The 12,232-nt window shown below is 35.9% G+C and overlaps 1 protein-coding gene across 1 annotated transcript in view; it reads right to left on the bottom strand.

The window, feature by feature from the left end:
• MINDY4 (MINDY lysine 48 deubiquitinase 4) overlaps positions 1 to 12,232 on the bottom strand; it is a 68,147-nt gene that overhangs the window by 20,330 nt on the left and 35,585 nt on the right. The window contains exons 14-15 of the mRNA XM_010224625.2: positions 2,687 to 2,750; positions 304 to 465 (exon numbers count right to left, since the gene is read on the bottom strand). Of these exons, the coding sequence (XP_010222927.2) occupies positions 304 to 465; positions 2,687 to 2,750 (226 nt within the window). The remainder of the gene's footprint in view (positions 1 to 303; positions 466 to 2,686; positions 2,751 to 12,232) is intronic.

The following is a 12,232-nucleotide window of genomic DNA, read 5'->3' on the forward strand; positions in this document are numbered from 1 at the left end:
TCCCCCTTTAGAAGATCAGTTTAGTAAAACAAGGAAGCATATAACGTTGGAGATGCTGTCGACTACCCAAGCCATTTACAGATGTGAGCCAGATGTGAGACAGAACCTGCAACCAGAAAAGAGACCACTGGAGTATCAGGTCAGGGGCCAAACACCATGTCTGAGGACATCTAAGATAGCACTGAACTCCTGAGTGGGCACCCACTCACAAGCCCATAATGTCCTAGTTGACATAGTCATTTCAAATGAATTTTAAACTTCTTATTTCATTTTTAATTAAAGCCAGAAGAATGGAAAACATACCTGGCAAACATCATAGTGCTCGAAGAGAGACAGCAAACCGATATCACTGCGACTTGTGATGCCTTTCAGAATTGTGATATTGCCATTTCCAGAGTCCAGCTCTATCACATTATTAAAAACATTGGATACAGCTTTGCCAGTCAGGAGCAAGTTCACCAATTCCTGATTGTGATAGATCAAAATAAAATAAAATAAAAAGAAAGGAACAGTTATGCATCTTGCCTGCACCAGACACCAGTACACCCTTTGTTCAGGATAGACAGGTTTATGCATGCACCATACCCTTAATTTACATATGGGTGGTTCACTTGATTAGTTACAACAAGTTTTCAGAAGTTTAGGCTACTTCTAAATTAAAATGGAGTGCTATAATTTGTATTTTCAATAATCAGCTTTAAAAAGGCAAGCTGCTGATAATGAATTTGTTTTCAAATTAAACTCTCAGCTTTCTCAGAATAGGGATTTTTTTTCCAAATTAAAACATTTTGGTGTCCCATTTTCTGTACAATGAAAACTGGAACATAAATATTATATACTAAAAATATATGGACTTGCCATGGATGCGCATGCATATATGTTTAATATGTTTAATATTAGAGAATATCTAACTCTATCGGTATTATGTGACCATTGGGAATGCAAGACTTTTTGTGCTTTAGATTGCAATGGAACATGCAAGAATTTGTGGTCCTCTCTCATTCCAAGATCCTTCACTTTTCTCTAGACTGAGAAGTCAGGACCGGGGAGAAGCCATTTGTCAAAACCACTGGTATATGTGATGGGAAAGTATCATCCTAGTACACAATTTGCATTGGAGAAAATACAAATGGCTTCCAAACTGTTTTTATGGAGCAAGGATGTCTTGTGAAACCACTACAACTAGTTGGAAGCTGGGCTACATGAAAAATAACCTGACCTACATGAAAAATAACCTGTAACTCACTACTTCAAAAGGTTTTGGTCTCATTCTGGGTTATTCTTCCAATGTATTTTACAGCACAATTCTGTAATTTCTGTATGTGATGTATGTGTGATATATGTGATGCATGTGTGCATAGTGATGTATTTTTGTGTTTCGAACACAATTACTCCTGGATGAACTTAGCTTCATTCAGTAAGAAATTCACCCTTTTGGCTTCAGGTCTGATCTATATCACGTACATTCTCAAACTTGTTTTACCAGACAGATTCTTTGTGTCTATCTGAATTAGAATTAGGGGTGTGTAGGAGGCTAAAAGATGAGTGGGAGCGCGCACGTGTGTTTTTGTGTGTGCACACGATGCATATAAAATCCACGCAACAGAAAGAGACAACAGACATTTCACTCAGCATAGGCAAAACGAGGATATTCCAGTGCTAGCTTTGATGTAATAGCAAAAAACCACTATCTAGCAGCAGACTGTGCTACAGAAAAGAAACATCTAACCATTAATAAATAACATACATCAAAAAACATGAGGGGAAAAAACAAGAAAGTTTTCATGAAAAAATAAAACAAAATACCATGCCCTAAGACATAAATAACATGTATTATTATAAAAATAACTTCACCCATTTATATTCTAATTTTTCTCTTGAAGGAACCCCAAACTTTATAGATTCTTACCAATCTTTACAAGGTTTTTGAATCTACCAGTGATTTTCCATCATCTTTCTCAGAAATCACTGTGCAACTTCAGTATAAAATGCTGTAGCAATCAGCTGAGGGAAGAAAATGGGAGCACCACATATTTAATGATGGCAGACTAAGACCAAAAGTTTCTGCCATATCCCAGCTTTCAAGGAATCCATGTCCTAGAATTCTAGGATCTACATTTCACCTATATTTTCCAACTGATTGGATGCTTCTGCAAACCTAGAAGTCAATGAGCAGGACATGCCTGGTACTAAACATGAGCTGGAATTTAGCATAAAATTGTGCTTATTTTCAAGAATCATTTCTCTTGCAAATTCCTATAATCCATGTCTCCAGCTTGAAGAATCAGTATCAGCTCAGCTGGCTGAATAGCAATCGCTTATACAGAAGGATGTCAAACACAACACCATTCTGGGATGGCAAGGAGGAAATTCAGATTTCTGTGTCATCTTTAGCTCAGCCCTAAATTCATCTAAATTCCAAAAAAGTTTGAAAGCGACAATGCCGATTTACATACTTAGGTATAGACACACTAAAAAAAAAAGCCAAAAAGTAGGCTCTGAAAGCAAAGACAACAATCTTTCAAAATACATGGGGAAAAAAAAATAATAAGTTAAGATACTTGGGACTACAGGAGGAAAAAAATAATAATAAAATGAGGACTCGAAAAGGAATGTCATCTCTTTCCAAAAATCTGTTCATAGTTCTGCAGGTCTATGGTAATCTCCAGTCTCCCAACTTACATACCTGAGTGCAATACCCATGGCTGCCAATCAGTCGGTTTGTAAGGACATCAAAATCATTGCGCACCCTGGAAAGAAGCAGGGAAGATTTAATCACAACTGCCTCTTTCCACTAGTCTTTAAATTAAAAAGAAATTAAAAAGGAAGTTTCCTTGGAAGTTTCCTTGCATTTTGGAATCCATTCCATAATTTCTTAATACCAATGAAAGTTGCTAAACCTGTGGCAAGGAGAAGTTAGTAAAAATTCGTCCAAAGAAAACAGTGAGAGAGGAAAAAAGGAGCTATTGGCACCAGGAGTTAGAACTTCTGAAGTTAGAACTACTAAGCTGATTCACTTACAGAATTAGTTAAGATTTTGTAACAAATACATACATTTGTTATTCACAGAATCACAGAATAGTTTGTGTTAGAAGAGACCTCAGAGACCTTCTGGTCCAAACTCCCTATTTCAGTAGGGTCAGCCTTGTCAAGTTGCCTGGGACGTGGTCCAGACGAAATTAATTGCTCTCCCCTCATTTAGCAAGCAGTCCATTCCTATCTTTATTCTTTGGTTATACCCAGTAACTGAACCTGATATAACATATGCTCTATATTGTCCATGAGAAGAACAATAAGACTATAGGGGTGCACATTTATACTGTGTGGTCCTTTCTTCTATTTTATGAGATTGAAGGGAAAAGTCATGTAATATCATTACTGATAATTATGGAGAAACACCTCTTCAGGTCAAATTCCCTCTCCCACAACTCCTAGAATTATTGGGTTGGTGACTGGCTGATGTCCTAGAATATAAATGCTATCATTGTGATCAATTTTATCCTGCAGATATACTGTAATGGCAGACATTATAATATTTGTAAACATATGTGTAATCTGGTTTTGAGAAAAAATGTACTCTAGGCCTGCTAAGGCATGTTTTCTTAGGTGGAATCCTGGGACATTTCCACATTTTCTGTCTTCATCCCAGACATTACAAACATATTTTGAGCATCAAAATTCTTAGAATCATTGAAATTTGAATCGCAGCACTTGAGGTCATCCCAATGTCCAATGTTTTAAGGCTATGGATAATTTACAAGTTAGTCCCATAGATAACAAAGTGTAGCATCTCTTGCTAGTGTGAAATCAAAGAAAAGTGTGTGTTTACGATATGGAAAATCTGCTCATTCAACACTGCAAGGAATGGATGGGCTGATAATAATCTTTGGAATTCAGCCATTTTTTAGTTTTAGAAACATTTTCATCTTGAAAACTCTGTAGCTGTATTTGAAATGAGTAGACTATACAATATGCGTCAGTTAGGGACGATGGGACACATGCGAGAGACAATAGGAGGAAATTCTAATTTCATCTGTAGGTACAAACAAGATGGGAGTATTAGAGGTGTATTTCAGAGTTTCAAGAAGATGCACATCTGCCTTTCAAATCATCTCTGCTGATGAGGAAACAAACATCAGGCATATAGGTACGAGATTACAAATCACTAAGTTTATTATTTATACCTCCAAAGACTTACCAGCTCCAAGGCGGGTGTTTAATAAAAGGTGTCAACTTTTAAGTGCAAGAACACCCCATGCACCATAAGACTATAAGAATGTGTTTTGCTCTTTTTGCATGGGCCTCATTGATTATGAACATTCTGGTGTCAAATCAGACAAAATCAAATGTCAAAATAGGCATAGTAAATAAACTTTTAATACTGTTTTGTCCCTGCAAGGTATCTTCAGTTTACAAATTTAATACCATTTTACAACAACAAAATATATTAATTTTAAGTCACAAGACGTAAAGTTTCCTGTTCATCCTGACACTGAATCAAAGGCTAGACTCAGCACAAATCTCTTTCTTTTTCTTAATTCACAACCCACTGCTCTGTGTTGTGCCTTAGGTCAACAAAAAGCCACCACTGAAGAGGAGAGTGTAAATAGTACATATTTCTTCCAGCAGTGGAATTAGCAGTATTTTCCTGTGTCATGGAGGTATAGAAATCAGAAAATGAAGCATGAGAAAGAAATATTTTGACTCAGACTCAAAATGCTGTTTTTTTTTTTTGTTTGTTTGTTCTTTGCCTCACCTGGCAATATTTCAAATCTGCAAAACGAAACAAACTTTTTGATTAAAGAGCAAGCTACTGATTTTGAAAATCTCTTGGGCGAATACTGAAAATTCACCATATGTTGAAATATCATTTTCTAAACTGGTGCATAATCAAAACACCTATGATGAGATGGGCTTAATTTCAGATCATTCCATAAAAAGTCCCAACTGAAGCATCATGAACTTTTATTTTTTGTGTCATGAGTGAAGTCTGAGCCTGTGTACAGACAGGGCACTATGATGGAAGAGGAGAGTGCTTTGAGCTCAATATGGATTGGAAGCAGAAGCAGCCGGGAAGTTTACTGAAGTGGATTCATTGCTACCAATTTCTAAGCAAATAGAAACTAAGGTGGTATTTTTTTTTTTTTTCCCGTGGGAAGGCAAGGGAAGGTAAGAAAGTGGGAGTTGGCTTTGGGTCCCTGCTTGTGTGTGTTACAACTCAGATTATCGTACTTTGTAAATGTAAAGTCAGAATTTCAGCTTTTGCCCCATTTCAGTCTTTGCCTTGGGACTCTTGAATTTCTGAATCCCGAGTTTCTAACAGTGCTGGAATTACCCAGCCCAGCTTTTTTGAGGTCATGATTAAAAATGCTCTCATAAGCTAAGCAACATGGCATATAATTTGCAATTCTGTGTTGCTTTCGTTTTAAGTTTTTTCCTCACTAAAATATTTCAATTTAGGCTTTTTTATTACATAAAACCAATGTGTGGTAGTATGTGGCAAAGATAAAAACGTATATGGTAGCACATAGCTACATCACAGCAATTGGGGAAATATCTTCATAACGGAAATCGAACAAAACCATCTACAGTGAAATGTATATATTTTTTATTTTCTAATGCTGCTGGGATTAGAGGAGGAATGTCAGAAATAGCCATTCAAAATAGAACATGATAAACCTGATTCTCTTCATGCTCCTGTTAACTCTGTGCTAATCTTCAGCCTTGTTGGAAATTTCAGTTTCAAATTATCAAGAAATGAAGCAAAACATTTATTGAGGATGTAAAGTACTAAAGATATACGCATATTCTGAGTGAAGCCTCTGATTGCTTTGACTTTTTACAGTCCTATTGACATAGCTTGGTGACCTCAAGGCAGCCACGATAATTCTTATCAATCAATAATCTGCCTCATGTTTTAAATTCATTCATCTATTCTGGAAGGTACACATTACAAAAAAAATCATCTCAGTATTTTAGACAGAAGGAAAGAAATATCATTAGCTGAAAATGCAATGACAGTTTAATTACAGTGTATGGATCAAGTTTGAAAAATGAGATGAGTAAATACAAATCCAAAATATAAATACTTGAAGCACTGCATACAGTATAAAATAATCTGTAATCAGATGACTTCTTTTTCTTTTAAATAAAAATGAATTAGATAAATAACACATTTTAAATGTTTTATGAAACCTTTGCCGATTCTTTAATGGAGATCATGAGTGCATTGTATATTAAATACAAAAGTCAGAGATACACTAAGCACTAGGAAGAACTCCAGCCTGTCAAAATGCGAACCCATTAATGTTAATTATTTTTCCTTCTATCCTTTGGACTGATAACAATTTAAGAACAATTTAGGAACAAAAACTAAAACAATATAAAGCAAAAAATGGAGTTTTTAAGAAAGTGCTAACACTTTTACTGTCCTTAAATGTCTGGCAAAGCTGTAATAGTAAATGGGTGACCTCACTTTGTTCATGGCAACAGACAGCTATATTAACAAACACACAATTACAAGTCTACTCCCAAAATAGAATTTGGGTTGGGAGGGAGAAAAACTCCTCTTCAAGTATAAGGATCTCAATAATTACAATGGGGATGTGGAAAATGACAGGATGGGTGACTGGCTTATTGTGTAAATGTTCCTTTTTTTTTTTTTTTTAAACTGGCACACTGCAAAGGTTTTAAATTAATGTTTAAAAGAGAAGGGAAGAACCCCTCAGTTAAAAAAAATGGGGGGGATGCAAACCAATTAAAGGAAGGAAGTAGCTTCAGTCTTAATTTACCACTTTTTTATACGTACTTGCTAAATTAATAAAGTTCTTAAAATGTACATGTAGGCAGGTCATCAAGCACATCAGCTCTGCTGGTACTCAGTGCTAACACACTATAGAAAGTGTTCATATATCAGGGGATAGATTTGATTTAAAAAATAATATTAAGTCTTGGCAAATTCAAGACTGTGTTAGTTGTTCAATTTTTCAACGTAAATAATATCTTTCATTCTGTAATATGTTCTCCTGAGCCCAGTTCTTTAATACTAAACTCAGATCTGCTTATCCTTGTTGTACTTAAGTTTAGCAAACAGTAAAACAGGACGCTGAATAACAGGACACTGATTGGAACTTGGCAAAGAAATGGAGGTTGGGATTGGGAATGTGACAAAGCTGGTCAACGTGGTTTTGATCAAACACTGAAAGCGTGGGTCTTTCATGTCATTATTTTTTGTATCTAAAGATAAGCTTCTTCACATAAGCTTCACTTGATCACTCTGGGCTTCTTAACACTGTAGTAGATGGATAGAAACTGGTATCTCCTGAAGGTGATTTATGGGACCTAGCTTAGATAATTTGTTGAGCAGGGAATGAGACTCTACTTGGAGTATCAGAGTCTGTAAAAAGAGCCTACTGTGACTGGGACGTGGTCCAGTCTAAATGTTATAAACCAAGGCTGGGACAGATAAATCACGCTCACAAAGATGTCAGCACTGCAGTCAGGTCGAGTATATCTTTTTAGCCTACAAATTGCGGAATAAGTTTGCTCTAGTAATGAAAACAATCTGCAGCCTGCTTTCATGAGAGTCTGCCCTTACTCAATGAGACAACTAAAGGCAATACATTAACACTTGGTTTCAAATAGGTTGTTTGCTATTTTAACTCAACACTAAGAGAATTTGAGCATTTTGTTTCTCTAGATTGCATTTCCCCCCCCCTTTTTTTTTACAGTAGTTTTTATGAAGGAGAAAATATTACCTCACAAACAGGCAAAAGATGATTTCACAGACAGAACAGACTAGCCCATCAAATGATAATTTGGGCTGTGTGAAGACACAGTAGCAATATAAAATGTTCAGAGAGCCACAAGAAACTACTTTCAAGAAACAGAGTAGTTTCTTATGAGAAGCAGGTAGATAAACTAGAACTAGGCAGCTATGGAAGGAGAAAATGGATGGAAGACAACAGAAGTTAAAAGATTAGTTAAAAGATGGTATTCAGACGAATGAGGAACATTTACTTATTATTTTTCATAGCACAAACTAGGCTACACCTGGTAAAACTATCAGGCAACCAGTTTAAGCAAAGAAAACAAAAAAACTGTTTCATGAAGAGCCTAACTAAACTGTGGAACTCCTTGCCACAGGAAGCTGTGGAGGCCAAAAGTATAAAAGGGTTCAAAAAGGGTTTAGACAAATTAATGGAAGATAGGTTCATCAAGGGCTAATAAACTTAACGGTCCGGATACAACGGCCAGCTTAGGAAGTCCAGGAATTATCGGAAACATGGAGAATACACCAGCCGAGTAATTGCTCTATGTTCACTTCATTTCGTAGGTAGTTTCATTCACTAGCCACTGCTTTCCACTGGCAAAAAAAGAAGGTGCTAGTCTAGAAGGACGTTTGTTGTGGATCTTATATGGATAGTCTTATGGACTTGAGGGGCAATTAAATGCATATAACTCAGACACGCATCAGAACCACACTTTACATGTATTTTAGGTCTGGTGTGGACTACAGTAATAGCCACCGGGATAAAGCAGAGTTGTGGAGAAAGGAAGATGCTGTTCTCAGTATCTAGCAGGTAAAATCTGGCCATCCTAGTTACTTTCCTTCACTGAAAATCAAAACATTCCTTAATTACTTTCTTGGCTTTTCAAACTTTATAAAGTGGTGCTTTAGGAAGTTTAGATCTGGGCTAAGCTTTGACTGTACTTACCGAGTTACAGATTAAGTTTATTGTAATTTTCCCCACACTGTCAGGTCTCTTTTCAGAACTCTGTATTACAGTCTCTGCTCTGTTCCATTCCCTTACTACAATTTTTAAATGATCTCTCACGTTCACTTCAGAAAACCATTTCTTATGTGGTAAGGCATCAAACACAAAAAGCCCTCTCATTATCCCTCCATTAACTAATGCTGCCATCTATTTCATTTTCCCTTTTAAAAAACCTTTGCTTTTATCAATGTAGAATATTAGCTGTCTCAAATAACCCATCTTCTGTTAAAGCCTGCATTCTCCATTATCTTTCTAGTTACTCTCTTTTAAGAATTTTCCCTATAGCTTTTCAAACTACTTAGTTAAGGACTGTGTTATCTGGCGTGCTTTTACATTTTTCTTACCTATAAATAATATTTGCCATATATACACATATATATATATATTGTTTTACATTTGCTGCTCATCCTTGATCATCCTAATCATCCTTGCTCTGATGTTAAAGATCTGATCTTATATCTTTCATCTTTAAGGTTAATTCTTACAGTATTTAGTGAGGGAGAATAGCCATTTGTCCAGACTTACTGAACTGGAGATGCAAGGTTATTCCACGCTTTAAGAAGCCAGTGATATAGTTTCTTTCAAAAAAAAAAAAAAAAAAAAAAAAAAAAAGTTTTAGGAATCCAGTCCATTTATAAACTCTGACAAAGCAAGAGAGAGCTTAGAAGATCTTCCGTATGTTCAAGAATCAGTTCTAGGCAAACAGATCACTGGCTTATTTTCCCTTTGTGCTCTGTACCCACATTTACAGGTTCACTTACACCTCTGGTGAAATTAATTCTGTTCCTATGCATGGATCCAAATTTGCCATTCTGACTTTTCACCATGTCATTCTTCTTACTGAAATTTAAGGCAGAATATTCATTTAGAGTGGGGACATCTATTATATTACCTTTAATAACAGCCAAATCCTCCCTATGTAGGAACTTCACACCTTCTTCTCCTGATATCTTTTTACTGATAATTGCTTTTTGTTTAATTTCACTGACAAGGTCTGAATTTAACCTGATCTGTTTCACATTATTTCTAAATTTTCTAGCGCAAGGATTCAGAATGAAATAAATTTTAGGAAATTCCAGCTAGGCCAAGATAAAACTTGCTTCAGAGGATTTCTCCACTCACTTGAAACACAAATTCCTGAAATTCCTTTTTTTTTTTTCTTTTTTGTATGGTGACAGCTATTTTCCTTAAAAAGAGCTGTTTCCCTATCTTTTCCAAACACCAAAAAAAGATTGAGTGGTGAAATGCACTGTGACATATATTTATATTACAACACTGTAAATACTGAGTGAAAATTGCTCACACTTATAATTTTCCCCTTGCTGTGTGTCTTCCAGTTGTTCTCAAGAGAGGGGAGATTACTTATGAAAAGCCAGCTTACCCAGAATAAAAATATATTGATATCAAAAATTGAGGATGTCCTGTATGACTGGATCTTCTGTGTGAACTTATAATTGTTTCAGCCACTGGATAAAGCATATTTTCACAAAAAGCATTTTTTTTTCATCAGCCAAACAGAATAAGATTGAAAAAAAAAATAAAATAAAAAGACCAGGTACATTTGAGAGGAATTCTAAATTAAAGATTGACTCAGAGTCACAAAATGATGCCAGTTAAAGAAAATGGTTGAGGATGGAGGACCCAGTATTCTACACTGACACACCTTGCTTTCTTTTTGAATGTTCTACCTGAATGAAAGAGTTCAAAAGGAAAGTAACAGAGCAGAATCAGGGTTATTTTACAGTAAATGGATACAGACATGGATCCTGATCTTTATTACAGCCTCTAGGCATTACTGTAACATAATATATATATATAACAGTAAATTTCACAGTGAAATATTACCCTGCAAATGCAGCCAGAATGAGGACAAAATTGTTACAGGTTTGAAATCTGATAAAAATGGTCTGCCAATGGAGCAAAGCAGGAATATTCTAGGAAAAGGACTAGCAACCAAACATATAGCTACAGAAGCAAAACAAAGTGAACAAATGGGTATATTGAGCACAGTATAGGACATAATAATGATAATGACAAATTGCATAATTCTGAAAAATGAAGTTCCTCAGATAAGCAAGACTTTTATTCATATAAGATCTTTATTCATATGTCCCTGCTTGAGCCGGGGGCTGGACTAGATGATCTCTAGAGGTCCCTTCCAAACTCAACCATTCCGGGATTCTGTGATAAGGCATTCTAGTTCTCCAAATGTTGAAGCTAGATGTTCTGCATAGCAAATTCACAGCAGAGTCATGAGCAGACAAGGGGAATTGTAGTCACTGATCTTTTAACCTGTCTGATCTACCTTTCCTCTCACACAAAGTTTAAACACGCCAAAATTTTTCTCCTGCAAAACACGCCAAGTGCCATTCTGTTTCATTTATTATGGGAAGGGTATTTTTAGAGATGAAATAGGTATATTGGACAGCAATCAAAATGATTTGCTGTTTGTTTTTTTCCAAGGGAAACATTAACACAAAAGATGAAGGAAATTTAACTTCCCTGGTTTAGGAAAACGGTAACACAGGAATCAAGAGTAAGCGTGAAGGACACAGAACATAGCTTTAATCACATGATTCCCCTTAGGTTGAAATTTATTAATTGGTAGATTTCAGAGAACTTCATATGGAAACTAAGAGCAGACTTATTCAGTGTGAAAATGGCTAAGCTGAATCAAATGGTAAATTCCGAAAAAAACCTGCTAAGCTTAGAAATGTAAAACAACAAAACTGAGAGGAAAAAAAAAAAAAAAAAGACACCAAATGTCCAATGCTGACTGCAGAAATACATTTGTGACCTTCTGTCAATAAAAGATGAAGTATGCTGGCACAAGCCGACCAAAGAGACTGGGATTTTGATAGTCCTGGTCAGCACGTTTGTAACATAATGAGTTTGTTTCAGATAATGTCCTCTCTGGCTTCTGTAGATAGCTTGTAAATGGCAATACATGATCTTTTGTTTGTTTTTTCTCCAAAGTAATTTGAGTTAAGGCAATTACTCATTCAGTATGTTCTTAGCTCTAATGGGTTCTAGTAAGGCTCATTTTATTGAATAAAGTTACCGCAAATATCTAGAAAAATATGACAACGAAAGCTAACAATGTGCTTGGTTTAGAAATTTAAAGGCTTTTCAGTGAATGGATCAGGAACAGCCACATCCCAGCATAGCAAGTTTTGCATGAGTACGCAGACCATAAAGTCCACCTGGGAGTTCTGTCTCTCCCTGATACATGGAAAATATCCTGTGGCTCTTAACCACATGGAGGTTTTTGTACACATCTTGCACGTTCGAGAAGATTAGTCCCTTGAGCTAGTATAACAGTGCCACTATTTTTTAATTCTTCATTGGTTGCAAAAAAAAATAAAAAAGAAGTTGCAATTGTTAGTGACTAGCACTCCTTCCTGTACCAGAAGCAACAAGACGTTCTGAGCAACTTCCTCAGGAATTCTCATTCC

Source organism: Tinamus guttatus, unplaced genomic scaffold (genome assembly GCF_059628265.1).
Source record: "Tinamus guttatus ecotype Peru unplaced genomic scaffold, ASM5962826v1 Tinamus_guttatus_pri_ptg000599l, whole genome shotgun sequence".
Taxonomy (NCBI): Eukaryota; Metazoa; Chordata; class Aves; order Tinamiformes; family Tinamidae; genus Tinamus; species Tinamus guttatus.